The 27,853-nt window shown below is 33.1% G+C and overlaps 1 protein-coding gene across 1 annotated transcript; it reads right to left on the bottom strand.

The window, feature by feature from the left end:
• Nucleotides 1-7,199: 7,199 nt before the first annotated feature.
• LOC120357505 lies at nt 7,200-20,065 on the bottom strand. Its single transcript, XM_039448019.1, has 3 exons — nt 19,305-20,065; nt 10,633-10,877; nt 7,200-7,271 (listed from the first exon to the last, which is right to left on the bottom strand). The coding sequence occupies exons 1-3, from the start codon at nt 19,543-19,545 to the stop codon at nt 7,200-7,202; spliced, it is 558 nt and encodes a 185-aa protein (XP_039303953.1). The 5' UTR covers nt 19,546-20,065.
• Nucleotides 20,066-27,853: the final 7,788 nt, after the last annotated feature.

The following is a 27,853-nucleotide window of genomic DNA, read 5'->3' as shown; positions in this document are numbered from 1 at the left end:
GGTCAAGTGGAACGTCAACATCAAACTTTGTTGGACTATTTAGCAAAATTTATTACAGAAAATCAAAAAAATTGGGATCGATGGATTCCAATGAGTCTTTTAGCGTATAGGTCTTCAAGGCATGAGGCCACTGGTTTAACCCCTGCGAAAATGAATTTTGGTAGGAAATTGAGACTGCCTTTAGATTTACTCCGTGGAAAACTTCTTGGTTTCAATTCAGTTAATTCTAGGGGAGATTATGTTTCGAAATTAAGAGAAAAACTTTTTCAGATTTATATCGAAGTTAGACAACGTTTAAATGTTAGGTCTCAAAAAATGAAAGAGGTTTATGATTGTAAGGCTCGCTCTATTCACTTTGAGTCTGGTTAGAAAGTTTGGTTTCACAATCCTCGTAGGAAACTAGGTAGGTCTCCTAAACTGCAGGGTAGTTGGGAAGGATCGTTTGAAATTGTCGAAAGGTTAAATGATGTAGTTTATAGTATACGGAAATCGCCTAGGCATAAAAATAAAGTGGTACACTTAGATAGGTTGGCTTCATTTCAAGAGAGATAAATTTTCTTTAGAAAAAAATACTCTGAGTTTACTTGAATTCCTTATTTTATAAAATTGTTTTCTTGCATGTATTTTTGTTTTTTTTAAGGCAAAGAGTTCTGTTCAGACGATTGCTGGGAGCCGCTTCTTTTTAGGCGTTTGAAGATGAACTGAAATTGTAAGGACAAGTCTTCTGGTCGTTTAAACAAAAAAGAAGACTGCCTCGCCCCAGGTTTTTGAGCCGTGGTTTTCCCTGTGGGACTGAGGGCAAATGCCGAGGCAGGAGCTTGGTGAGTCTTTCAAGACGTTGGGTCCACGGTAGATACCCCCACCTTGCTCGAAGTTTTTTTTTGAAGAAAGAAGATTCCTCAGAAGAATTCTTCGGAGAGAATTTCTCTGAAGAGGTTGTTTTTCGAGAGAGGAGGATTTCTTCTGTGATTAAGAATTCCAAGATGTTGTTTGGATCCAAGGAAGAATAGCTCAGAATCTTGAAGCAGCAGCTCAAGAACGAGAGCAGTAACACTCAAATGGGTCCTGGAGACGACAAAAGGTCCGGAAATATAAGAAGACTTTGTGCTTGTCGGGACGACAAGCTTTTAAAAAGGGGGGCAGTGTTGTGCCCGTTCGGCCGAGCTTGAGAAGCTGGCCGAAGGAAGATCTATCGATCAGACAGAAGAAGCGCGGCCCGCTTTTGTTTTGGTGTTCAGGACGCGGAGCCGTCAAGAATTATTCTGTACAATTACGCTACAATATTATTATAAAAAGTTCCAGGATTAAAGGTTGAGTTCTTTTGTAAAGAGTGTTAATTCATTTCGTGTCACGCGTTCGAGTGTCCTAGCGCGAGTGAAGTGTGTGCTCGTATCGTCGAGTATAACAATATTTTAAAAATAAACTATATAAACTATATAAATAATTAAAAATTGTTTTTGCCCATGCCCAAACCAGTAAAGATAGTCAAAAAATAACAATTGAAAATAGTGCTGGAGCATGAAAAAACATTATTAAGGTAAAATGCACGTTGCAAAAATCTATTTTGCAACTAATTGTTATAAACAAATTATTAAAATTGACTGTAAAAGAAAACTGATTGCGCCAATCGTTTCTACGGGAAAAATTATTAAAGAAACAGACATAACGTTTCTCAATTGTTATAGTTGTTATAATTGTTATAAACAAATGAGTTGCAAAATTGATTTTTGCAACGTGCTTTCTATATCAATAATATTTTTTTATATTCCGGGCCTATTTCAAATTGTTATTTTTTAGCTATCTTTATTATTCTGGTCGTGAGCTTTAATGCGTTAAAACAAATAGTAATTTTTTCTCTGTAAAAAATAATTTTTTTAGATTTACAAAATAATTTAGTTAAATTTTCCTTATTTTAAAAAAAAGAAATTTTTATTTAAACATACTTTTTAAGAATAATTATCTTGGAATAAAAGTAAAATTCAAATTAAATACTTTATGGGCTACAACTGGACAAGCCTAAATATGACTTGGGAGAAAAATTTAAACCAAACTGGGCCCTATACGGGCTGTAACTGGGCAAGCCTAAGTACGACTGTCTTGGAAGAAAAATCTAAACCAAAGTGGGCCCTATACAGGCTGTAACTGGGTAAGTCTAAGTACGACTGCCTTGGAAGAAAAATCTAAACCAAACTGGCTCCTATACGAACTGTAACTAGGCAAGCCTAAATTATACTACTCTAACTAGGTCCTAAATGGGCGTGAGTATGACAACCCTAATTTTGGATGCCTCAGTAATGCCTATATGAGGCCAGTACTATGGCCCCATATGAAACGCCCAGCTTATGGAACACCCGGATAAATTTCCATACGGGACTTTGAATAAGGTAATAATTTCATCGTTCAAATAAATGCGTTTTTCAAGCAAAAGAACGGACCGAATTAAGTTGTACACCCAATCTCTTGTCTTAATAAAGATCTTACTCTTATTCAATTTTTTCATTTGATTAAATAAAATATATTCATTTACATATGGGTACTTTCGGAGAGACCGCTATTAGCGTTATTTGTATTTTCTATTTTTATCGTTTATTAGATGTAAAACAAGGACAGAATGATAAAAATAGTGCTAAAATAACATTTTCCCGAATACATCTTTATTGTATGTTTTAGCATGACAGAGAAATATTCGTACATTGAAAAGCGAGTGTTTCGTTAAAAACTCACGTTGTACAATTATACTTAGCGTGAAAAAAATTAATACAAATATATGCATGATCTTGTAGTTGCATGAACGTTTTTAAAAAGGGAAAATTAATTTATTTTTGGGAAATACATGTGAAAAATCAAGCGCATTTTTAATTTTTGTAAAATAAAGCATTTTATTGATTTCTTAACTATTATTTGTGTTCACAGATAAATTGCTGGAACGAGAATTTAATGAGATTTGTAACAAAACAACTTAAACTGCTTCAAGTTTAACAATGAGTTTAATTTATCATTTTTAGATTTTATAACATTTCATAAAAAATTATAAACAAAGTTTTAGAAAGCTTAGGTTATTTTATAATTAACATATATGAAAAGTTCTGAAAAAATGTAGATTTTCTGAAAAGTTCAGATTCGTATAAAAAAATTATAGAACAAAAAATTTTAGAAATTTTAGGTTATTTCATAATATAAAACATATATAAAAAGTTTTAAAAAAGATGTAAATTTTCTGAGTATTTCTGAAAAATGTTCTGATTTAAAAATTTAAAGTACAAAAGAAGTATAAACAATTTTGTATAAAAAGTTTGAGGAAGTTATTATAAAATTATAAAAAAATTCTAAGAAAATTTTTCGTCAGAGCATGGTGTTTTCTATAGTTATTTTAATAAGTAGAGGAGAAGAGGGTAATATGGCACCTATTTTCATTTTATTGAATAACTTTATTTATAATTAATATATTCTATTAAAACTTGAAAGATTACATTCGTCAGAGTGTTGTCTGACAGATTCTAGACTCAAAGTAATGAAATATTTATTATTTAGGACGTTGATTGATTTATAAAAATCTAATGCACTGCATAATTGGTGGAAGAAAAAAAGTGGTTGTAATATGGCTATCCATAAAAATAATTAAAAAAAATTAGTTTAGTTTAAAAGAAACACAGTACCTTGTTACAAAATTATATAATTTGTAGGCGCCTGCCTACTAGTAACATAAGTATTATACTTGTAGTATACTTAGATTTAAGTGTGTGTGCGTGTGCGTGTGCGCGCGCGCGCGCGCGTGTGTGTGTGTGGTGTGTGTGAGGACACCGTGTGATGGCGCGGTATGTATGATTTTTGGAGCAATTAGGCAACATGCGCGCCAATGCTCACCTATTGGTGAAATCCGAGTAACCAGTAGATCACTTGCAAATTCGGAGTCATTATGAAAAGTCATATTGGTAAATTCAAGTGGATCGGTGAAAAAGTTGTGTGCGAACGTGATAAACGGAAGCGAGGCATAAGGCCGAGATCTTTGATTGCCGTAGCGATGGACAGCGAAGCAGCGCAAGTGCTTAGTTAGCAATGGACAGTTAAAACACTGCAAGATATCGGCGGGCTGTGAACTGAATTTCCGTGCGCATAGATAGAGAACGATATATGTACCACGCAGTGCGTGAATGTGATAGTAAAAGTGACTTACATACGTCTCAAAACTGCTTTTGATTGATATCACTCCGTTATTCTGTCCCGGCTAATTCCTGTCGTAAGCTCTTATTTGTTAATTAATAGGAGCTTATAAATTTTAATTTTCCATTGTTTAGAATTTTTTTGATTTACAACTTTCCTGCGTTCAAAAGCTTTAGAAATACTATTAAAAATTTCATTAAAAAATATCATTTTACTTCTGTTTAATATTAAACAACAAGCATAAAATAATGTCTCTAATGTTTTCCTTGTAGAAAAATACTATTAAGCACTAATAGTGCACAGTAGGATTTTGAAGTACTAGTTACTACGGCACTATTGCATCACTACACTACTGAACTGAACACTATTGCACTTTTCATATGATAAAGATGCACGAGCTTGGAATTGTAATCCCGCACGAAAATATTACATTCGATGGACCACATGCGTATGGTTATTGTAATACGAATATTACGAAGGCCAACTTATTACAATGATAGGGTCAACTTACTACATTGTACTACAGTAAGCTCTTGTTATTAACCTCGTCATATTGGAATTTAGGATGCCGCGCTGATGCAAGTCTGATTTCGCATTCTCACTCAGTAATCACATAATTTTAAATAGTTTTTTGTAGTATTTAGTTTTACAAGTGTTCAATATGCAAGAGCAGTTAATCTTCATCAAAGGTCAGTAAATGATTTATCATATTGACAGGTATAGGGTAAGTTTCCCCGTGTATCCAATAAAAGTATTGTTAAAATTACATAAATCGAATTTTGAATATTACTATATTTGTTTTATAAATATTAGTCGTATTTTAATCGTTTCTATTAATCCGCATATGATTTAAACATTTATAAAGATGTTATATATCATTCTTCCTTCCTTGCTGAAAATGTCCAATTAAAATTATTAGAAAGCTCTGTTTGGTCTAATAAGATTGAATTGTGTTTTTGAACCTGCATTTTTTAGTAAAACAATACCTTTCAAATCAGTTGTATAGTACAATGATGAGCTCTATAGAGTTTAATTGAATTATATTTTTTAATTTTTCAATTAAATTGTGAATCTAAATTTTCCAGTAAAACATAATAGGAGAAGACGGGGTAGGTTGCAACACAGCGTTTAAAATGCGCGCCATAGCGGCTATAATCGCGCTATAGAGACAGAAATTGTACTGAGGCCATGTTTTCATACGTTTAAATATGATGAATACCTGGTGACGACCGGTCTTTGTATACAGGTACCATTGTTTGTCAATTTTTATGAAGTGCAAGTAATTTTCTTTGGTTTTACGTAATCTCTTTTTACGCTCCAGGATTTTTTTGTAAATGTAAAATAATATGGCTACTTAGTTGGTTGTAGGTTAGTCGTAAAACAATTGGGTACAAATATGATTTGATATTAGCGAGTCTGATGAAATTAAAGTTATAAATAGGAAAAGTAGTTTGAGTTAGATTGCAACAGCTGTTGCAACCTGCCCTACCAGATATAAAAACTGTTTAATTTATAATAGTTAGTACTTGTAGCATATCAAAAAGCGTTTTTATTATGTTTCTTTTTTTAAAGGCCTTTGTGCCGCAAAATTATATAAGAAAAACTGACAGGAGAGGTACGACATCCGATGTAATTGAACGAGCTGCTCAACTTGTAATTGACAATCCTGATTCAAAATAATATTCTGTGAGGTAAATAGCAAAACAATTTAATATTTATTATTCAACTCTGTCTCGGTACATTGCTAAAAAGAAGAAATATCCCAATAGTCCGAAACGTCTTACAGGTTATGCAGCGTCCGGTTGGCAACAAATGTTTTCAGAGAAACACTCCAAAGAGACAGTTAGCCGAATATTTTAAGCACTCCAGCGATATTATTTTTGGTCTTTCTCCAAACAAAGTTCGGAAGTTTGCCTATGAGTGTATCATGTTTTTTAATATAAATACTCTGGACACTTGGAAGGAAAATAAATCGGCAGGCTCAGATTGGTTTTCAGCTTTTATGAAACGCAATGCTGATCTCTCAATTAGACAACCTGAAGCAACAAGCTTGGCAAGATGTACCTCATTTAATAAGCAGAACATAACTGCCTTTTTCGACAAATTGTTAACAGTGTTCTCTAGAAATTATATTTTACCGTCAAATTTTTAACATAGACGAGACCGGTGTAGCTATGGTTCTTAAACCTCGAAAAATTGTTACGCCAAAGGAAAGAACACAAGTTGGTTTAGTGACGTCAGCAGAGAGAGGGGAAATGATTACGGTGTCTGTGGCTGTAAGTGCTGTTGGAAATGCCATTCCGCCCATGTTCATCTTCCTAAAAATGAGATTTAAAGATCACTTTATTTGAGACGGACCTGCAAGATGCATTGGAGTAGGCAACAAGTCGAGCTGGCAGACAGAAGAAACTTTCATTGTATTTCTAAACCATTTTATATCTCACACTCATTTCACACTGGAAAATTCAGTCGTTGTTAGACAACCATTCGTCTCACATCAGCTGTGAAGGTATTAACCTGTGCAAAACGAATGGAGTGATTTTCCTTTCATTCTCTCCGCACTGTTCACACCGCCTGCAACCGTTAGATGTTTCGGTGTACGGACTATTCAAGAGGAGCTGTAAAATAAGGATTAACTCGTGGTTGAAAACACACCCTGGAAAGACTATAACTATTTATGATTTCCCTGAAATCGTCAAACAGGCTTTCCTATTGTCTATGACTATCAAACATTAGATCTGGCTTTAAAAAAAATATGATTACACCTTTCAATCTGCAAATATTTACCGATGATGACAGTGGCCCAGCTTCCGTCACAGAACGACCGCAATTTGTCAGTGTTACCAACAAAAAACCGCAACAAGTCTCATTGAGTAAGCAAGCTGAAGAGAACGTAGTCACTATAGATTATAATGAACCTGGACCTAGCAACTTCATTCAAGATGATACAGATGTAGAGCCTGGATCTACGGCTGGGTTAACATAAAGTAACGCTTCTAAACGTGTAAGATTCATTTCAGAAACCATTTGACCTCTTCCTAAAGCACCACCACGACAAAAAACTGTAACCAGGCGAAGACAACGGAAATCAGCAATACTGATGGACACACCTGAAAAAAGAGTTATAGAAGAGGAATAACTAAAGAAAACTGCTGCTGCAGAAAAGAAAAGTAATAAGGCAATAAAAGAAACTACACTTCCCAAGAACCTGAAGCCAAAAACTAAAATATTGGAACAGATGAGGACCGATTGCAAAACAAAGCAGAGGTTCGACTTCTAGAATTGGTACTTCTTCTGACGAGAAAGATGCTTTTGGGTGCAATACAAAATATTTTTCTAGTCACAAGTGTAGACTATGTTACGTACTTTTGTTTTTGTTCTACTATGAAAAATAAAATTATAAGAAATGGAAATGTAAAAAATGTTGCAACCTACTCCGTCTTCCCCTACAACTGATACAATACAGTACAACCGATTTGAAAATAATTATGTTTTTGTCTTGTTAGTTGGGTTGATTAGTTTGTATATCATTGTGATAACAAACTTTATGTAAACTTGCATAGATGAATAATAAGATATTTGCTAGGATTATATTAAAATGTAGTCATATAAAGTTTTATTATTTTACATGTGAATGTATTGTTGAATAAAATGTGTTCGAGTGATAAGTGTAACGACCTGGCTTTTCCGCGCACGGGGCGGCGTGCGTTCGGCGGGCGAGGACGCGGGTGAGGTCGCCAAGAGAACTAGACGTGGATGGTTGGTAAATAAAATAAACTTTATTTCGTTCTTTTCGGTGCTGTGCAATATCGTAGCGTTCTGGACGCGGCGCGCGGACGGACGAATAATGATGACGCTCGCGCGGACGGACAAACGGAGAATCAGAACGCGCGGAAAAACGGAACGTATGACGCAATAGTCGGAACGGCCAGATTTAAACACGGTATCTACAGGCGGTGTTTATTTACAGGCACGAGATTCCGTGCCAAGATTCTCGGAATTCGGAATCTCTATTGATGCGCTGGTGCCGTGGCCTTGCCGAAGGCCGCGGCCACGGCCGGAGACGTCGCGTGCACGGTACAGCTGTACTTTTAAATTCGATCGCGACGCGCTGCGGTTAGTACCGCGATGTTATGCGGCGGTGGCAATCGACTCACGCCAAGATCACTTGGTGGAGACGCGGAACTCCACACCCCGAGTCGTGAGTCGATACCGGGACAGGACGGCGGATCGGGAAAGTGCCGACTACCAGGATCTCCTGGTGAAGCCCAAGATGGACTTGGGCCCGTGAACCGGCGGTCTAGGAAGCGGATGGCTCATGTCAAGATCACTTGACTGAAGCTAAGTTCGCTTAACTCCACTAAGCGCTCAGGCTACACTTCTTTCTCGGACGGAAGGCGGACGGAAAAGAAGCCTCGACTATAGGAGCGGCGGCGCTTATATAGTCGGGTCTTGAGGGCAGGGACGGTGCGGGGGCATGGAACGGTACGGTATCGGAGGGAGAATCCCTGCCGCTCGAGATCGGTCCAGCGGCCGCAACTCTGGTCGTGCGCGTGCGCGCGGAGATCTTTCGACGCGCGGATGGGTATACGCGCGCTACGCGGATTTTACAATCATATTGGCGCTGTGCGCCGGTTTCTCGCTGTCCGGCGGTTGTTCGACCGGATAGCCTGGAACGGTGGACGGTCCGAGGGGGGCGCGGAAAGGCGGTTTGTTACATAAGAATCGCAATTATATATACATAACTTTTTTTGAATATGTATTAAAAACAACTTATAACAAAACAAAATAATAAGAGCTACAGATCTTAACACTACTTATTGTTAACACTACTGAAAACTACTGCACTCCTCTGCACTACAGTAGCAATAGTATAGTAGTGTTGTAGTGCAGTAGTGTAGTGCTGCAGAAGTGCCTCAAAATACTACTGCGCACTAGTAGTGTTCAGTAGTATTTTTCTACAAGGGTTCTAAATACCGCTCTTTAGAATAACAATCAATTTATCGAAGAAGTATTTCGATAAAAATTTAGCTTAAAAAACCATATTAATAAAATTCCATGTTATTATTTTAACTTTGTATAACTCGAAATGTATACGGCCAAATAAAAAGTTAAATAACAAAAAAACACTCGAGTGTATGTACTTTTGTATGATAATACATTCAAGTTTAAGAATAATAAGAAAGTGTATGTAATTAAAGGTTAAAAGTGTACCTTGAAAAAGTTTAGAAGTGCTCAAAAGTAAAAATGTCTTATAACAATTGTCAGTCATTATGTATTGGCATCACATATATTAGTATCACGAAAAAACGGCGGACTACTAAGCGAATAACTCCATAAGCAATTGTTAGAATACGTCACCTAATAACGAAAATAATAGGGGTAGCCATATTGTCGACATATATAACCTCTTCTCCTCTATTTACAATCATCAATAAACTGCAAAAAACATCTCAATTTATTTATTTGACACACTTGTTATTTACAAATCATATATCGTAGAAAGCACCATAAAATGCTCTTAGTGTTCAAAAAATGTCACCGTGACAAGAAATTAAAGATTGAATATTGCAACAAGAGACTGGTGGACCAATAGCGTTTTTGACTGCAGTGAGTTTTAACCCAAGTTCGTCGCCATTTGCAGCAATCGTTTAATTAGAACGGACGATCGTCTAATTGGACCGCAGTCGAAAACGCTATAAGTTACTACCAGTGTCTTTAACGGATCTCAGACATTAAAGAAGTGAAATTTTTACATTGAAGGTAGAGATGAGTGCAAGAAGCCTGCTTTTTAAAAAAGACGAAATTATAATATAACTACAATATTGTTACAACTTTCATGTTGTATAAAGTATATTGAAACTTATAGTTATTATACAGTCAACGTGTAACTGTGTTAATTGGGCCTTTATCGACGTATGTATCAACTAGAGTTGCAACGATTTTTTGGTAACTATTCGATATCTTCCTATTTGGCAACGTTTATTAAAAAACAAAATAAAAATAATAATAAAAATAAAAATAATAATAATTTTAAAAGTAAAAATAGGAAATAGAGATGCAGCAAATAGTGATATACACTACTTAACGAATACCGAATATTTGGTAATGATAAACCGAATAGGTGAATATTTAGTAAATATTTTACATAAATAAAAACATGTAAATATAAAAGAATATCAAGCAATAAAAAAAAATATTGACAAAAAAATGATCGAAAAAGAAGATAAAGAATATCGAATAATTGCCAAATATTTGGTGCAACTCGCCAAATATTCGTTGAAATTCTAGTATCAATCCGTTAGTTTCAACCATAATAAATATTTGTCATTTGCATCAATACCTAATAATACAGTGTATAGAATTTTGTATAACATTATTGTGATACTGTCCGTAATCTGCACAAATCTATGTGACAAAGGTAAATCAAAGGTATCAATCAAAGATAAAAATGTATATATATAAACTTACTTCGTTTGGTATATTTACGTGATACTGAAGAGTATTATTGTGTTTAAAATGGGCAGCGAAGTAATTTACTTTGAAGGGCGGAAACTCTTTTTGTGGATTACGATAATTTGTGTTGTTTAATAAAAGCCGCTCTGAAATTTGCAGAGGATCAGTGCTCATTGTATCAAAGCATTGGCTCTGACTGCCTAGCCAATAAGTGTTTCCAACTAGAAAACCTGATGGAAATTTGCCGCTAGAATCTAAAACTATAAAAATAAAAAATAAATTAATGTTATTTATGAAAACTTATTTACGAAAAAAATATTAAATATATTTCTCATTAATTGCACTGAAAATATATTTTGTAATATTAAGTAAATTTATTTATTATAATATTATTTTTAATGTAAATAAATATTACCAAGTGTAAAATAATTACTTTAAAAATTTTATATTTCCTTAATATATTTACCAAAATAAATATATATTGGCTATATATTGGCTATATATCTAATAACCCAGACAGCACACGTTAAATTTTTATGATACATTTTCATAAATATTTATTGTGTTACGTATTTTTTAAATACTTATTATATAAATATTTTATATAAATTTTATATACATAAAGAAAAAATACAGAAAATTTTTATTTAACATAAATATTATTATTCCTTACTAGCCATTATAGGGTCATTCGCGTTCAAGTAAAATTTTCCGCGTTACGTACACCGGTACAATACGAGCTACACGAGCCTATATCCCATTTAAAGAAAAACTTTGTTGGGGAATATAACGCCGCAGTGACACTTTTTAATGGCTGTTATTTCAATTCATTCAGTTAGATCAATGTGAAAAATTCACAGTGCACGACTGATCAGCTTAGCGGGTGAAGATGCTAAAAGTAGAAGTCAGTAACTCTTATATTTCTTATAATACATATTTCATTTTATCAATATATTTGCACGATATTTGTAGTTTTTAATTTTCTATTAGGTGCGCAACTAAGTTCTCGCTGTTTGCCAATAGATGGCTCCAGCAGTAAGTGCTAGTCGATTTAAACATATCCAAAACGTCATGAACCAAGCTTACAATTAGACATATGGTAAACAAACCGTTGATATGTTAGTGATTTTGTTTTGGCGTCATATACTTTTGATTGTGTGAAAATGTCTGATTTTGTGCCAAATAATCGTCATTTGCGGGAAGTGTTGATTTTCTTATTTCATTCGAAGAAAACGGCGGCTGAAGCGCATCGAGAACTCCAAAAAGTTTACGGAGATGTTGCTCTAAGTAACACAACGTGTCGTGATTGGTTCCGTCGCTTCAAAGACAGTGATTTTGATGTTGACGACTGTCCGCGTGAAGGAAGGCCAAAAACATTCGAAGACGCTGAATTGGAGGCATTGCTCGATGAGGATCCGTGCCAAACGCAAGAACAGCTTGCTTCAGCATTAGGAGTTACCCGCCAAGCTATTTCCAAGCGATTGCATGCGTTGGGAACGATTCAAAAGCAAGGAACTTGGGTTTCTTATGATTTGAAGCCAAGGGACGTTGAGCGTCGTTTTTTCACCTGTGAACAACTGCTCCAGCGACAAAAAAAGAAAAGGTTTTCTTCATCGCATTGTGACGGGTGATGAAAAATGGATTCATTACGGCAATCTAAAGAAAAGAAAGTCATGGGGACTGCCCGGTCATGCTTCTACGTTGTCGGCTCGGCCGAATATCCACGCTGCGAAGGTTATGCTGTGGGATCAGGTCGGTGTTATTTATTATAAACTGTTGAAACCGAACGAAACCATTACTGGGGAACGATATCGACTTCAATTGATGCGACTGAGCCGAGCACTGCGCAATAAACGGCCACAATACGAGCAGAGGCACGACAAAGTGATTCTACTGCATGACAACGCTTGGCCTCATGTTGCCAAACTCGTTAAAACCTACGTGAAAACGTTCAAATGGGAAATCCTACCCCACCCGCCATATTCCCCAGATATTACTTGTTCCGTTCAATGGCACATGGTCTGGCTGATCAGTAGTTCCGCTCATATGAAGACATCAAAAAATGACTTAATTCGTGGATAGCCTCAAAAGACAAACACTTTTATTGTAACGGTATTCGAGCTCTGCCAGAAAGATGGACAAAAGTTGTAACTAGCGATGGGCAATACTTTGAATGATTCATTTGTAACCATTTTTTCACAATAAAGTTGCATTTTCATAAAAAAAAAACAGCGAGAACTTAATTGCGCACCTAATATTAATGAAAATATTTGTGATTTTTATGTTATTATAGAAATATATATATTAGTTTTAAAAATTATGTAAATATAAAGATGTAATTTTTACTTTTCAACACTAAACTCTTATTAAAATTCATTAAACTCACAAAATTGAAGCTATATTTTTTGAAAATCCTCTATTATCCGCTAATTCTATATCATAAAAGCATTATTTATGTTACAAAATTAACATTAAACTATGATTCCAAATCAACGGAATATTTTTTTATAAAAATATGATTTTTTAACTTTAATTTCTTTTTTGAATCAATTCTCTATGATAATTGTTAAGAAAGTTATGATTGTTCCAAAATTACCCTGCATTTGCTGTAACTGTCACATATTTATTTGAAATTACATAGTTTCACTAATTGTTACTGCTATTTTTGCTTTTCAATCGTATATTAGAAGATTGAAACAAAGTAAAATTACAGTTGAAAATCATCACATTATCCCAAGTACGGTATACCCTTTAATAAAATTGTAAAAGACGAGTGATCCCACTAGCTAATGAGAAACAAAAAAATTACGATGGCTAGTAAGTGTTAAATATAGACTAAGTATTTTATAAATATTTTGTAATATTTTATAAATATTGTATGCTGTCTGGAAATACACAATTTTTTCAGTGTAATCATTGAATTTTACATATAAACAAATATTAAGAATGTATTACACCCAGGAAAAATAACTAGTACGATTTACTTAATAAGAAATGTAAAATAGATTTCAAAAACTCATTTTAAATATAAAATAAGGAATATATAATACATGCCTCAAACGTGAACAAACAGATTATTCGGAAAGTCTGCTATCAATTTCTGTTGCTAGAAAGGCAATAGATTTCATACACTCTGCAATATCTGCGGTGTTGGCAAACTGCTGTCAGAAATAGGACAGAAACTGTTGGCATTTAATTCCAGCAGAAATCGAGCACATGTTGTTGACAGGACTGTTGTCAGATTGGCGGCAGAAATCAAACATAACCTGCGCAACACAATCTGACGTCTGACTAGCAGCAAAAATCGAGCATCGCGTGCTGACAAGACCTGACGTCAGATTTGTGGCAAAAAACGAGCAGGATCTACGCAACAACCTGACAGCAGACTGGCAGCACCACGCGAATACGCCGTGTTGCCAGCACTTAATGTCAGATAGGTGACAGAATTAGAACAAGACCTGCACAACACAATCTGACGGCAGATTGTTAACACAAATCGATCACCTCGTGCTAACAGAATCTGAGGTTACGCTGGCAGCACATATTAAGCAAACCGTGCTGTTTTACATATTTTTAAATTGTGGTTTCATTCTTCATGAATTTATTAAGGGCCTATTCAGACAAACTTGCATAATTGTATGCGTAAATAACATATGCATAAAGAAAGTGATTGATGCATTTTCTTATGCATTTGCTTGATTATTGGACCAATCAATTTCTTTATGCATAGGTTAATTCTGTCTGTTTCTATTTGCATTCTGTACGCCGCAATTTCTATCTGCACAGGTCCACGATTACATACAAGAATCCTATTCGTATCTATCCGCATGTATTCGTCCACATTTCTATCTGCATCTGCTCGCATATATAAATAATTAAAACCCGTTCCTGGCCATAGTCTAACTAACAAAAATAGTAAAAAAAATTGGAATTGGAAATAGGACCAAAGCATGAAAAAACATTACTGATGTAAAAAGAACTTTTCGAAACTCAATTTTGCAAACAATTGGTATAAACAAATTATTAAAAATTTACTCTAAAACGCCTGATTGCGCCAATCGATTCTACTGGAAAAATTACTAAAAAATTGTTGCAAAAATAAGTTTTGCAACTAATTTTATAATGCATGTTTTTTGAGTCATTTTTCCCGCAGAATCGATTGAAGTAATCAGTTTTTTTCTACAGTCAATTTTTAGTAATTTGTTTATAACAATTAGTTGCAAAATTTATTTTTGCAAGCGTGCTTTTTACGTCAATAATGTTTTTTCATGCTCCGGTACTATTTCCAATTGTTGTTTTTTTGACTATATTAGTCTGGAACAGGTTTTAATTATTTATATAGTTAATATAGTTTATTTTTAAAATATTTAAGTCTAAATAATCAAAGGGCTACCGGCTAGTAAGAATGTTCGCGCAATACTTATTAGGTAAATTTTTTCCTATTCAAATCAGCTTTACTACAAATATAACTTTTTATTAACGATATCACAAGTGTACGATTAGCTCACAAGGAAAGTTTGCGAACCAGAAAATTCAAAAAATTCTGAAATTTTGTGTACATATAGAGAAGTTCATCCATAACACAGAAATATTTTTTGTTTATGCCCAATTTTAATTTAAGGTGATGAAACACCCCTTTAAAAAAAATCGGTTTTATTCTTTCGAAGCGTATATCATAAAAACTATAAAAAATAGAGAAAAATGTTCTAAATAGAAGTTGAATGGCTCAAAGAGTACTTTATAACAGCAAAAAGAAAAGAAGTTTTTTTAATTTTTTTCATACTTTCCCCCATTACTTACCTACTTTTTTTAAAATTTTTATTTTTCTTTATAAGCAAAATAAAGTTTATTTTGTTACAAATTTAACAGTATTTGATAAAGTTATGATGCGATATTTCTATTTTCCAAAAATAATTAAAAACCACCCCATAACGCATGATACGCGCACCCGTCCGTGTACTATGGAAATGTCTCCTTTCAATTTTGGCAAGTGTTTAATACGTTGTAGTACAGATCAAAAGAAAGGACACGTATTTTTTTATAGTGTTTTAATGTACTTTTAGGGGGTGAAACACCCCTTTGAAAAAAATTATTTTTTTTTCTTTCGAAATGTGCATTGTCGAAACTATAAAAGATAGAGAAAAATGTTCTGAATAAAAATTGAATAGCTCAAAAAGTACTTTACAATAATAATTAAAAAAAAATTTTTTTTAATTATTTTTTTATACTTTCGCCACCACTTCACATTTGTTTCTAAAAATTTTCAAATATTTTAATGGCAGAATTAAAGCTTATCTTTATACAAATCCAGTCATATATAACAAAGTGTCTTTCCGATGTACCATTCTTGAAAAATAATAACAAACTCCTTATATATGCACGCTATACGTACTTGTTCGTGCGCTCGATTTTTTCGCATTGGAACTAATTCGTCTTATACGTATCGCTATTCGCGTATTACGCGAAAGAGCTTTAAAGACAAATCAGTATAGTACAATGAATATTAAAATAAGAGTTTTTTAAAAATAATAATAGTAATAATAATTAAAATAATAAAATAATAATGAGTTTTTTGAACACAACTGCCAAAATCAGTCAAATATTGTTGGCGAACAAAATATGTACCTAATACTTTGAACAATGAAAAACGAGTTATGCTTATATAAAATATTAAGTTGTATTAAATTAAGAAAATTTTACATGTGATTATTCAATTATTTGAGACTCTCTTACGCGCACTATTTACCGCGCCTGACTCGTATTTGCTGTTTTATTTAGATAAAACATTATTTAGATAAATTATTATTTTTGCAAAATATTGTTTATTTAATTTGTCTATTTAATTTTGACTATAGAACAGTTAATTGCAATGGTCAATGAATGAAATCACTCCTTGAAGAAAATGTACATGAGTGATTTCACCCCCTATAGCTGTAATTTGGTACGAACAAAAAGTAATTTTGTGAACTATTCTACTTGAACATAATATGTTTAAGTTTATTGAATTTTTGAGTTGCTCAACATTCGTCAGTAAAGTACATTTACCATGGCAAATATACATGTTTTTTCAAGGAGAGGTTTTATCCCCTATAGCTATAATTTGGTACGGACAAAAAATAATTTTGTGAACTATTCTACTTTTACACAATATTTTTAAGTTTACTAAATTTTCGGGTTTCTCAACATTCGTCAATAAAATACATTGACCATTGTAATCAACTGTTCTACAATCAAAATTAAATAAACAATATTTTGCAAAAATAATAATTTATCTATTCATAACTCGTTTTTAATTGTACAAAGTATTAGGTACATACTTTGACATCGTCAACAATATTTGACTGATTTTAGCAGTCGAGTACAAGAAACTCATTATTATTTTAATATTTCAATTATTATTACTATTATTATTAAAAAAAAACTTATTTTAATATTTATTTAACTATACTGATTTATCTTTAAAGCTTTTTCGCGTAATACGCGATTAGCGATACGTATGAAACAAATCCGTTTCAACGCGGAAAAATCGAGCGCACGAACAGGTACGTATAGCGTGCATATATAGTTTATTATTATTTTTCGAGAATGGTACATCGGAAAGACACTTTGTTATATATAGCTGGATTCGTATAAAAATAAGCTTTAATTCTGGCATTAAAATATTTGAAAATTTTTAGAAACAAATGTGAAGTGGTAACGAAAGTATAAAAAATAATTAAAAAAAACTTTTTTTTAAATTATTGTTGTAAAGTACTCTTTGAGCCATTCAACTTTTATTCAGAACATTTTTCTTTATCTCTTATAACTTCAACGATACACGCTTCGAAAGAAAAAAACCGATTTTTTTCAAAGGGGTTTACCCTCTAAAAGTGAGATTGGGTACGTATAAAATATACGTGTGCTTTATTTTGATCTGTACTACAATGTATTAAGGGGTAACACCTTTGGGATTTAAAAATATCAATTTTTTTTTGCTTAAATCATTAGTTTATACTTATAAAAATATGCTGTAAGTAGTTTTAGAACAAAATTCAAACTGTATTATAGTGTTTGAGCTGATTAAATAAATCGTCTCTATGCGCCTACCGAGCAGCTGCAAGCGATTTGGAGCGGCCCCGTCTTTTCTATGCTTCGTAGTTATTTGGGCCTTATTTATGTACCAAAAATAGACCTTTGACTAACACAATATAGATGTTATTACTTGTACTATATCAGTAAATAGTTTTGAAAACGTCTGTTTCTATGTTTATGCAACGCCATTAGTTTTTCTGTGTTTATGCAACAAACTTGGCTGTTTGTTATTATAATGATGGCTATAACAGTCTAATAAAAATTTTGCAAGTCTAAAACCTCATGGTAGGCATTACTTGTCATTATTATTGCCAAAAATTGGATGTGTGGCGCGTCGTACTTGCCGAGCGCAGTCTCACCCAAGAAGCAAAAGAGACCAGAATATCATTATTAGCAACACGAAAGAAATATAATAAGGGTGCTGAACTTGAGGAAGGACCGCTTTATAGGGCAGGCATCGCAGATTAGAGATAAATTAAAAATTTTCAATTTTATACACAAAAAATCAGTTACCAAAACTTTAAACGCGTTTTTCTCAAAACACAGTTTTTCAAATTTGCGTGCAAGGTTACTCTTACAATTTTTATCCGATTGACTTGAAATTTTAACACAATCTTCTTGTAACTATTCTACAGGAAAGTACGTAGGCTTTTTGCGAAATGTTGAAAACTCTTTTTGTAATCAGCATTTTTTAAACAAATTTTTCGGTGAAAAATCCACTTTTTTCTATAAATAGTTGCCATTTTGATAAAAATTAATATTTTTAAAAATCCCTACGTACTTCCTTAGTTTTGAATATGTAAATAATGAAGGTTTTTTTTGTTTGGTTCCAACATAAACCATGTCACAGAAAACTTGCACGCAAAAATTCATCTTTAAGAAAAGACGATTTCGTAAATGGGCCAGTACGCCGCCATTTTGTGCATGGAAAAAAATTAAAAAATATTTTTTTACTCGTCAATATATGTACAATAAAGCCCTCTAAGCTTTTTTTATTTAAAATTATTCATTTGCCGACAATAAATTCCCAAACTTAGGTATCATTTTAGGGCCTCAAAGGTGGTGTTACACCTTAAATGCATTCCACACGGGCGTTATCTACGGTATGCGATGAAACTCGAAAGAATGTCGCACCGTAGGTGACGCCCGCGCGGGATGCATTAAAGTAAAATTTGCCAGTACTGGCTCAACACTGGGCCAATTGTAAAACCAGTGCTGGGCCAGTACTTCATATTTCTTACTTGATTAATTAAATAAATAAAATTTAATTAAAAGTGTAAAAACTATTTTTTATAAAGATATCAAAGCTTACATTAAATAGAATATAAATGAAAAATTATATTAATTAGCAGGCGTAATGTACAAATTTTAAGATTTTATCAGTATTAATAATTACTTAAAAATTATTATTGTAACGTAAGTATTAATGCTAAAATCTTAAAATTTTTATATTATTTATGTCTGTGAATGCAATATAATTCTTCATATTGTATTCTGTATAATATAAATAAAAGTGCTTATTCAGCCGTGATTGTTTCTTCTCTGAAAATTAGCACATTTTTAAAAATGGGTGTAATACCTTCTTAAACAATTATAGTTAAGAATTTTATCAGTACCTCTTAAACTCCAGAGTATTCGTTGATTAACTGCGTCTCGGAAATCCAGCAATTCCTTTTCACATAATGTCGAATTAAGAAGGCCCGAAGCTATTGAAGCAACAGTATAAGCGGGTAACATATAATTATTCTCGTTGTTGCCATTGTTATTATTCCATGTATGAATTTGTGCAGAAACGCAGAATAACGTGGTAAAGTTTACGCAAGCACATAAAATAAACGCAAGTTGCCGTTGCGACATAATGAGATATTTTAATACAGAATACAGTCACTTTTACTTCCTTATTATAAGATAGTGATAAACTTCGATATCAATTATAAAATCAATTTTGTACTATAGAAGAGTGATGTTGTTTTATATGTATAACGAATTTTGTCATAGCGTACGTTTAATTATCCTTCTGAGATAAACGGCAATTTTAGCACTGAAATTAATGAAAACTACATATAACTATATAACTATATTTAACAAGACGATAAAAGAATCAGATGATTCCGGAAAAAAAGATCTTTTTATCACTATCGTTGAATTTTGTTTGTGCAAATAGTTGTACAAAATTCAAAATTTTATAAATAGATATTCATCCCTATTTTGAACAAAAATACCGCACGAAACGATCAGTAAAGTTCGACGAATAAAAGCAGACTGAGATATATATCCGGAAGACAACGTGTATTTATAATAAAGATTGGAGCGTCTTTTATCGTTGATTTATTACGTCAATGTCGATTATTCACAATTTTAGCAGTTTTTTATATTCAAAACATTCAGTTATATCATATGTGTTGAAAAAAGTGGTAAAAACATGTTTGCGCAACTTTAGATATTGAGAAATATTAAAGATAAAAATCGACATATTGATATATAACCTTCTATAATCCTTTTCTAGAAAATTTACTTATATTTTATTAATGCCAGTGAATTATAATCTATAGCAGAACGTTAAGATTAATAAAAAAAAAGACAGATACGAGACAAGAGAGAAAGAAAAAAAGTACATTTCCGTTTTTTTCTATTGAAAAATAGAAAGTGATTAGAAATTAACGGGAAGATATTTTTATAATCAATCACAAATCAAATAGTCAAAAAGAGATATGTATCTTAACAACCTACAGTCTAGTAAGAGCGAGACCAACATAACTTTTAAATTATTTATTTAAAAAAAATAAAAAAATTACATATGTATCACACACTTAATACTACAACGCTTTTGTATTAATAAGTCGCCCAATTACTGCCGTTATCAATTATTTTTTTACATCGCCAAGAAATACTTTCTACCAATTTTATAATATATTCTCAAAGTAAAGTCAAATCAATCAAATCTGTTAAAATTTTTTTACCGAATATACTTTTTTTCCACGCAGCTACTTCATCTTCATTAATTCCCAGAACACTTTCGATTGAATTTGCATCCGATGATTGTGATGGACAATCTAACATTTTAATGTCATTTTCTCTTTTCCATTTGCAGTTAAAATGATTCCGTTTTTGGGTCGTTATTCTCTTGAAGAACATAATTTTGATTGGACATGGCTAGATCTTTATACTGAAATTTATTCGTGTGATCTTAAATACCTTTTCAATATCACCAAACTGTGCGCCGAATAAATTTTTTGGTCATAACACAGCTTTAAGTTGAATAAGAGTTAGTAATATCACGTTTATTAAATTGAAAATCAATTTAATAATAAAATCAATTTAATAATGGTGCTAATTTGCATTTAAAAGTGAGAATTCTTTCTCCACTGAAAGAATGTAAAGAATTTGTTCTCTAAATTTAAAAGTTCTCTATTTTAAATCACTTTCTAAGCAAACGTCTCTCATTCTTTGTTGATTGTGAGGAATTTCACTACAGCCTCAGTGGTCGAGTTGGCTAAGACACCCGTATTGGAAATTCGGCACGTTCGAATCCTGTCTAAGGTGTTATTTTTTTCAACAAATTCTTTACAGTCTTTTAAGGGAAAAAGGGTTCTTATTTTCAAATGCTATACTATACTATTCATCAATTTCGTGGTTTTTTCATAATTTATGATAGCATTATGTTAATATTTCTAAAAAAAATAAATTAAAACGATTGTCATGATACAGAATTATCAATGCAGAGTAAAATGTAAGAACTTATTCAAATCAGCGTCAACATTAAAAATGATATGTAGATAAAATAAATATTAAGAAACTTTAGAAAAGTATAAATATTTATTTTTAAAATTACAAATTATTTGATTATTAAGGGGCCTTTCTAATGTAACGGTTTTGAAATTAGACTATTTTTGAGAATTTTTATACATTCAAATTTTATTTCTTTCTATCGTATATATTGTAAATAATAGAATAACTCTGTGCCTGCACATTATGATGCTAAGCGGATAAAATTTTCGCGCATGCATCTTAATCGCATTATTTTTTACAGCGATACGTAATATTACAAAAATTTATATAATTACATAAATATTTAAAATATTCTCAATATAGCGGAAGTAAATACGAGTCAGGCGCGGTCAACGGTGCGCAGTAAGTAATAATTATAAATAATGTATTCACATGAGACTTTATTGATCGCTGGATGTTTCGGCTTATCCTTGGAGCCATCTTCAGCATAAATAAACAGTGATATAACAAGAAAAGAAGTCGCTGATTAAAGCGTAGATCTTTCTCGTGAGGAAAATGTTTTAAATTTAAGCGAGTTGTTAAGCTCGAAAATAATAAACATGACTCAAGCTCAGCAATTGTCAGTTCTTTACAACAGGTTCTGGCAAAAAAGAGGGTGCCACGTGCTTGCAAAATATCACAAAACCAGAGTAAATTAAAAAAATAAATAAATTAACAATAAGAATAAATTAAAATTGGAGCTGTGAGCATGTTTTGTATGTTCTATACAATTATGATTGATTTAATTTAATTTCGTATATTTGGATCCTAAAAATTGGACCTATTTTACAGATTTAAATAAAGAAACGTTGCTCATATTTGTTAATCAAACATGCGCTTTATACTCAAACGTGGTTTTTTTATTATAACAAAAAGAATTCAAGAGTCGATAAAGTAAAAATTTTTTTGGTTATATTCACTTTATGAAACATTTGGCTACGTGATTTCTTAATATTTCGTCAAGCTACCTCAGATTAAAAAGAAAGATGCTTCTAAGTTGTTGCTGAAATAAAGCAAATTTAATGTTTGAACGCGCAAAATCAAATCCAATCATTAAAAGTGAGGGAAGCGGCAAAAATTTCAGTACAGAGCGAGACAGTTGTGAGACAATGCACACTGTCATAAGACGAATTTTTTCAATAAAAAATTCGAGACTTTTAAAACAATAAATTTAACTCTTCATAAGAGTTTAATCACAGGTTAAATCACAGTTTTTAATCGTAAAAATTAGAGCCATAGTAATTTAATAAAAAAATAATTATTGTGGTTTTAAATATCAAAGGTTCATTTTTTTTAATTCATTAAAAATAGCAGCTATTTAATGCTTTACATAACTATTTGATACGATGCGTATTAACAGAATTATTCTATTTTTTTACAAGGAAAATAGATACTTTTTGAAGCCATTTTAAAATAGTTTAATTGCAAAAATTTGTTTTATTACAAAAAATGTATGTAATAGTGAAACTCTTGCAAAGAAGAAACATCAGCTCTGTAGTTTACTATGCAATTACTCAAAGATGAAGAGTGTTTTTGCAGGCAAAATTTTAGTAAACTAACAGTTTATTGCAAAAACTAATAAACATTTTGAGTTCAACTTTAGTAGAAGTAGATTTCTTTTGTTAAAACGAAAGCTACGTTTTACGAAAATTTTAAAGCCCTGTGTTCAAATCTCGCTAAACAGAGAGCAAATAAAAAAAGGCATTTTTTAATGATCTTTATACGGAAAGAACAATTTTATCGCTAATTATCGTCTAAAAAGTTAGTTAGATGCAAATCAGAATAATTTTATGTCGAGCCATCAAAATAATTATGTAGAATGTTCAAGTTTGAAAATGTTGCTGCAAATAGTTTTGACATTTTAGCAATCAAGTTAAATATCTAATACAATTTTTTAAATAATTCAAAGTAATTATTTTCAGATCTATATTTTAGTAAAATTGTTTTTTACGTATATATATTTTTAATTTAATTAATGAACTGATCTTAAAGTTTAATGTCTCATTTTGTAGACATTTTAAATATCTACATTTTTATGTGGAACTTTTCCATACAGTGAATACATTTTATTGTACATGCAAAAAACTTGCTTTTTGCAATGTTTCGAATTTCTTTCGTATATTTTCTACACAAATTACGATTCAAACATGTACATTTCTTTCTTGATGATCTTTCGAAGCATTTCATCGTAACATACCCACTTATAATTTTTTTATATTTTAAGTGTAATTCTACTGGACTAATTATCCTATTCTAAACAACTCCTTAGCAGGACATTGTTTTCAAGGTGTAGCATAAATACAAAAGTCGCTCGATAAATTCATTGCTTAAACCGATATTTTTTTTCACAAAGAAATCCGATAGTTATCTAAAAGGTGGCAGAAGGGTATAGAAAATAAGGGAAAATATTGTTCAAATTGATTTGTAGTCATTATATTATATGATAAACAAATAAAAGTTTGAAGAAATGATTAATACTTTTGCATTCACCTAATATATATCTAATAAAAAAAATTCTCACTATATACATATTACGTAACGTAAATAATTCATGTAGAAATAATTTTCAAATATACCGCACAATTCTGATGAAAATTGTTTATTTGGTATTTCTTTTGTCAGAGACTGCAAGAATATGTGTATATCGCTGACTCATATTGCGTCACTCTCTCTCTCTCTCTCTCTCTCTCTCTCTCTGTCTCTCTAAATCGTGTATAATTTATATGTTGTATACCCAGATGATATTTAAGCTGAAAAATGATTTTTGCAAATGTCAACGAGTCGTACGTATAATTCTCCCATTAATAGTATCATATTTCACGATCTCTTTTTTACTTAATATAATAATTTAAGTTTTAGTAAATGATCATTGTTTTCATCATATCAATATTTTGCGCATTGCGTACCAGGATAATGCGATACAATGTGTATATATTTATACGTGCATACACAGACACGAAAAATTAAAAAAAAAATCCTCTCTTACGGAAAAAAAATTATAAAAATACGAAAAAATTACTGATATAGTATTAATAGTATCTATACTAGTATTTTTTTCGTATTCTTGTAGTTTTTTCCGCAAGGGCTTTGTTATTTCCCAATTTCAAAATAAATTTTTTCCGACCTATTTCTGTTCTAAAAGTTTTCTTTAAATTCTCAAAAAATTTCATTTTTAAATCATCAATTGTAGGTTCTTTTTCAGATTCAAAAAGAAATCCTTTTTGAATCTATAAGAATATCACAATAAATTTGAAATAACTATTGGATAGTACTCTAATATAACTCTAATAGAACTCTACCACTATTTATTTAATATACTTTTTCAAATCGAAAAGATTTGAATTATTGAAATGCTCCAAAGAATTACAACAATGACAACACAGGAGACAAATGAGGAAACTTCTCTGTTTATTACCATTCCTTACATTAATAACATCTCAGAAAAATTCAAAAATCTGTTTAAGTGTGATTCCGGTGTTCGCATGTTTTACACAAGTTTAAATAAACTAAATAAATTTATTAGAGCTCAAAAGGACCAACTTCCATCTAGCTCGTAATCGAACGTTGTATATAAAATAAACTGTATCGATTACAATGCTTCTTATGTGGGACAGACGAGCAGATTCCTGAATACTAGAATCTCCGAGCACAGAAATCACATCAGAAGAAATATGACTCAATACTTGGTCATCACAGATAAGAGAATCAACCTTTCCCATGATTTTGATTAGAATGGAGTAGAGATTTTAGATAAAGAAACAGTGCTAAATAAAAGATTAATATCTGAAATGATCTATATTCAAAAACGAAAACAGTCTCTAAACTTACAGACAGATACAGAACGTTTAGATCCGTTACATATCGAACTGTTTACCTATGCCTAACGTTTCCATTTCTTATTTTGGTTTAATTTAATACTGTGTATCCCGCTCAATCTTCTGTAACTATTTGTACTTTCCACATCAGAATTACGATTGCCCGTTTGTTAAAGTTTGACAGTCTACGAATAAGTGTTTGTTCTTCCAAAAATATGCGAGTAGAATGTATAAGCCGGTTTTAACCCAGGGATCTCAGGGGGGTGCGGGGAAGGGGGGAATATTACGGGTCGCGCGGGGGGACCTAACCGGCGATAAGGTCCCGCGGGTTGACCAAACTGGGTGGGGAGGGGAGGGGGGCTTAAAACGGGGTCACACGTGTAAACCTAACCGGTAGTTTTGCGTAATCAATGTTTATATAAACAGTGATAACGATTCGAGGACCATGTTCTAGGCCGATGTTTAAATAAATTTGACACCTTTGAAATGTGCCGCTTGCAGGGAAGGGGAGAATATTTCGGGTCTCACGGGGGGTCTAACCGGAGACGATGTTACGCGACCGAGGCGGGGCGAGGGGGGATTAAATCGGGGACACGTGTACGAACCTAACCGGTAGTTCTTCGTAATCAATGTTTATGTAAACAGAGATAACGATTCGAGGACCGACACCTTTGAAATGTGTCGCGTGGAGGCAACTACTGACCATTTAATGTAAACATGGACCATGTACTTGTCACTCTGTTTACATAAACATAATAAATCACACCGCGAGGAGGTGTGTATGACTGTTCTTTGAAATCGGAAATGTCTGTCATCACGAGGGGGATAAGCGATACGATGGCGAAGGGATGTGCGCGGCTATTTCCGCGGAGCCTGCCGCCGCCGCCGCCGCCGCCGCCGCCGCCGCCGCCGCCGCCGCCGCCGCCGCCCCCCAACGCTCGCTATCCTCTAATAATTTTTTGGTCAAGGTGGATGCAAGAGAGAGAGAAAAGCGCTAAACAGCTCTTTCAGCTGTGCTAATAACGCGTTGAAATATTATTTAGAGTTGTTTACATGAGCTCTTTTTCGTGTGCGGTTGCCACCCAGTGGCATGTCTAATCGTGCAAGGTATCTTTCTTAGTAAAGATAAGCGCCGATAATTCGGCTGCTGCACGTTGAAACAATATTTAGATGATGCAAGAGGGAAGCGTTAATATTTCGATCGATTAAACAAAACTCCTGTTTCGGTTATAAGTTTGACGAATGTATTATACGGTCAGTCTCGATGTGGACACCGAATCAGTTGTAATAGTTACTCTCTAAAAAAATGGTTGATCATATTGAAGTTCACATTAAACGCAATCAAAATACATGCAAGTGCTCCGAGAAAGCGTGTGATACGTACTAAAAACTGAAAAAAATGGAAAATAGTGAGCGAGTGGAACGCGAACTGCTCGAGCAATGCTCGCAGATTGCAAATTTAGCTGAATGTTTCGAGTGGTTGCAACGATGCGACGAGTACCTCGCGCAGCTCGAAGAACATTGTAGTGCCAAACGTCCTCGACTCGCCGTGGGAAAAAGACAATCACTTGTGTCAAGAATCGCGCGACTCAAAGGTGAAAAAGCGCAGTTAGAAAGACGTTTCATGCACGTTGGTGGCAATTATGCAAGCACTGGCGCTGATGATAAGCAATCGCTCGTATGGCGCGAGATCGAGACCGCGTTCAAGAATCGCATTGTGACTGGCGCTGTTATTAACATTGATTATATCGAGCCGCGACATTTTTTGGAGGACGCCAATGATTTGGTGATTGAGCGAGTGCCAGACGCTATCGCGAAACATGATAGTGTAAAGGTAAACACCGTATTTAATGGTGAATATGTTAATAATCATGATGAACGTAATATTAAAAATATCGCTACGAGGAACAATGAACTTTATCGATCGTCAAATTTGCGCGAGTGGTATCAGCAGAGTGTCATCGATGTCACGTTGGCGATGCTCGACGAGTTCCAAGAACGCGATAGTGGTTGGGCTCTTACGCGAATACTGAATTTAACGGTAAACATTAATAAACATAATCCCATGCACGCGGGATGTTGCATCGAATTGCCGCGAGGAATAAAGAATAAACGTGCCGTGATTAATGTGCAATCGAAAGACAATGCGTGTTTCGCGTGGTCGGTAGTGGCCGCTCTGTACCCTGTTGAAAGACATGCAGACCGAGAGTCGTCATATCCGCATTACTCGACTGTTTTAAATGTTAGTGACATAACATTTCCAATGAACATAAAAGACATTGGAAAATTTGAACGATTAAACAACGTGTCGGTAAATGTGTACGGTACCGAATTCGACAGAAAAGAAAAGAAACTAGGCGTATTCCCGATAAGGCTCACCAAGGATAAGAAGGAGAAGCATGCCAATCTACTGTACTTGGAAGATGAACGTGATAACAGCCTCGGCCACTTTGCGTGGATTAAGAACCTGTCACGACTGGTCAGTTTACAGCTGAGCAAAAACGAACACAAGAAATTCATCTGTGATCGGTAAGTGTAATAATAAAATCTGTTAAAAAAAAATATTTATCACTTATAAAAAT

The sequence above is a fragment of the Solenopsis invicta genome, chromosome 4 (genome assembly GCF_016802725.1).
Source record: "Solenopsis invicta isolate M01_SB chromosome 4, UNIL_Sinv_3.0, whole genome shotgun sequence".
Lineage (NCBI taxonomy): Eukaryota > Metazoa > Arthropoda > Insecta > Hymenoptera > Formicidae > Solenopsis > Solenopsis invicta.
The sequence above is the reverse complement of the archived record's forward strand: the minus strand, read 5'-3'. Positions and strand labels throughout refer to the sequence as shown.

Coding starts and splice junctions, on each gene's coding strand:
- LOC120357505 (XM_039448019.1), bottom strand. CDS start 19,545: ATGTCGCAACGGCAACTTGCGTTTATTTTATGTGCTTGCGTAAACTTT. Junction 10,878..19,304: donor AATACTCTGGAGTTTAAGAG/GTACTGATAAAA, acceptor TTATTTTTATAG/TTTTAGATTCTAGCGGCAAA. Junction 7,272..10,632: donor ACGTAAATATACCAAACGAA/GTAAGTTTATAT, acceptor CTCTTTTTTCAG/GTGTGTCCATCAGTATTGCT.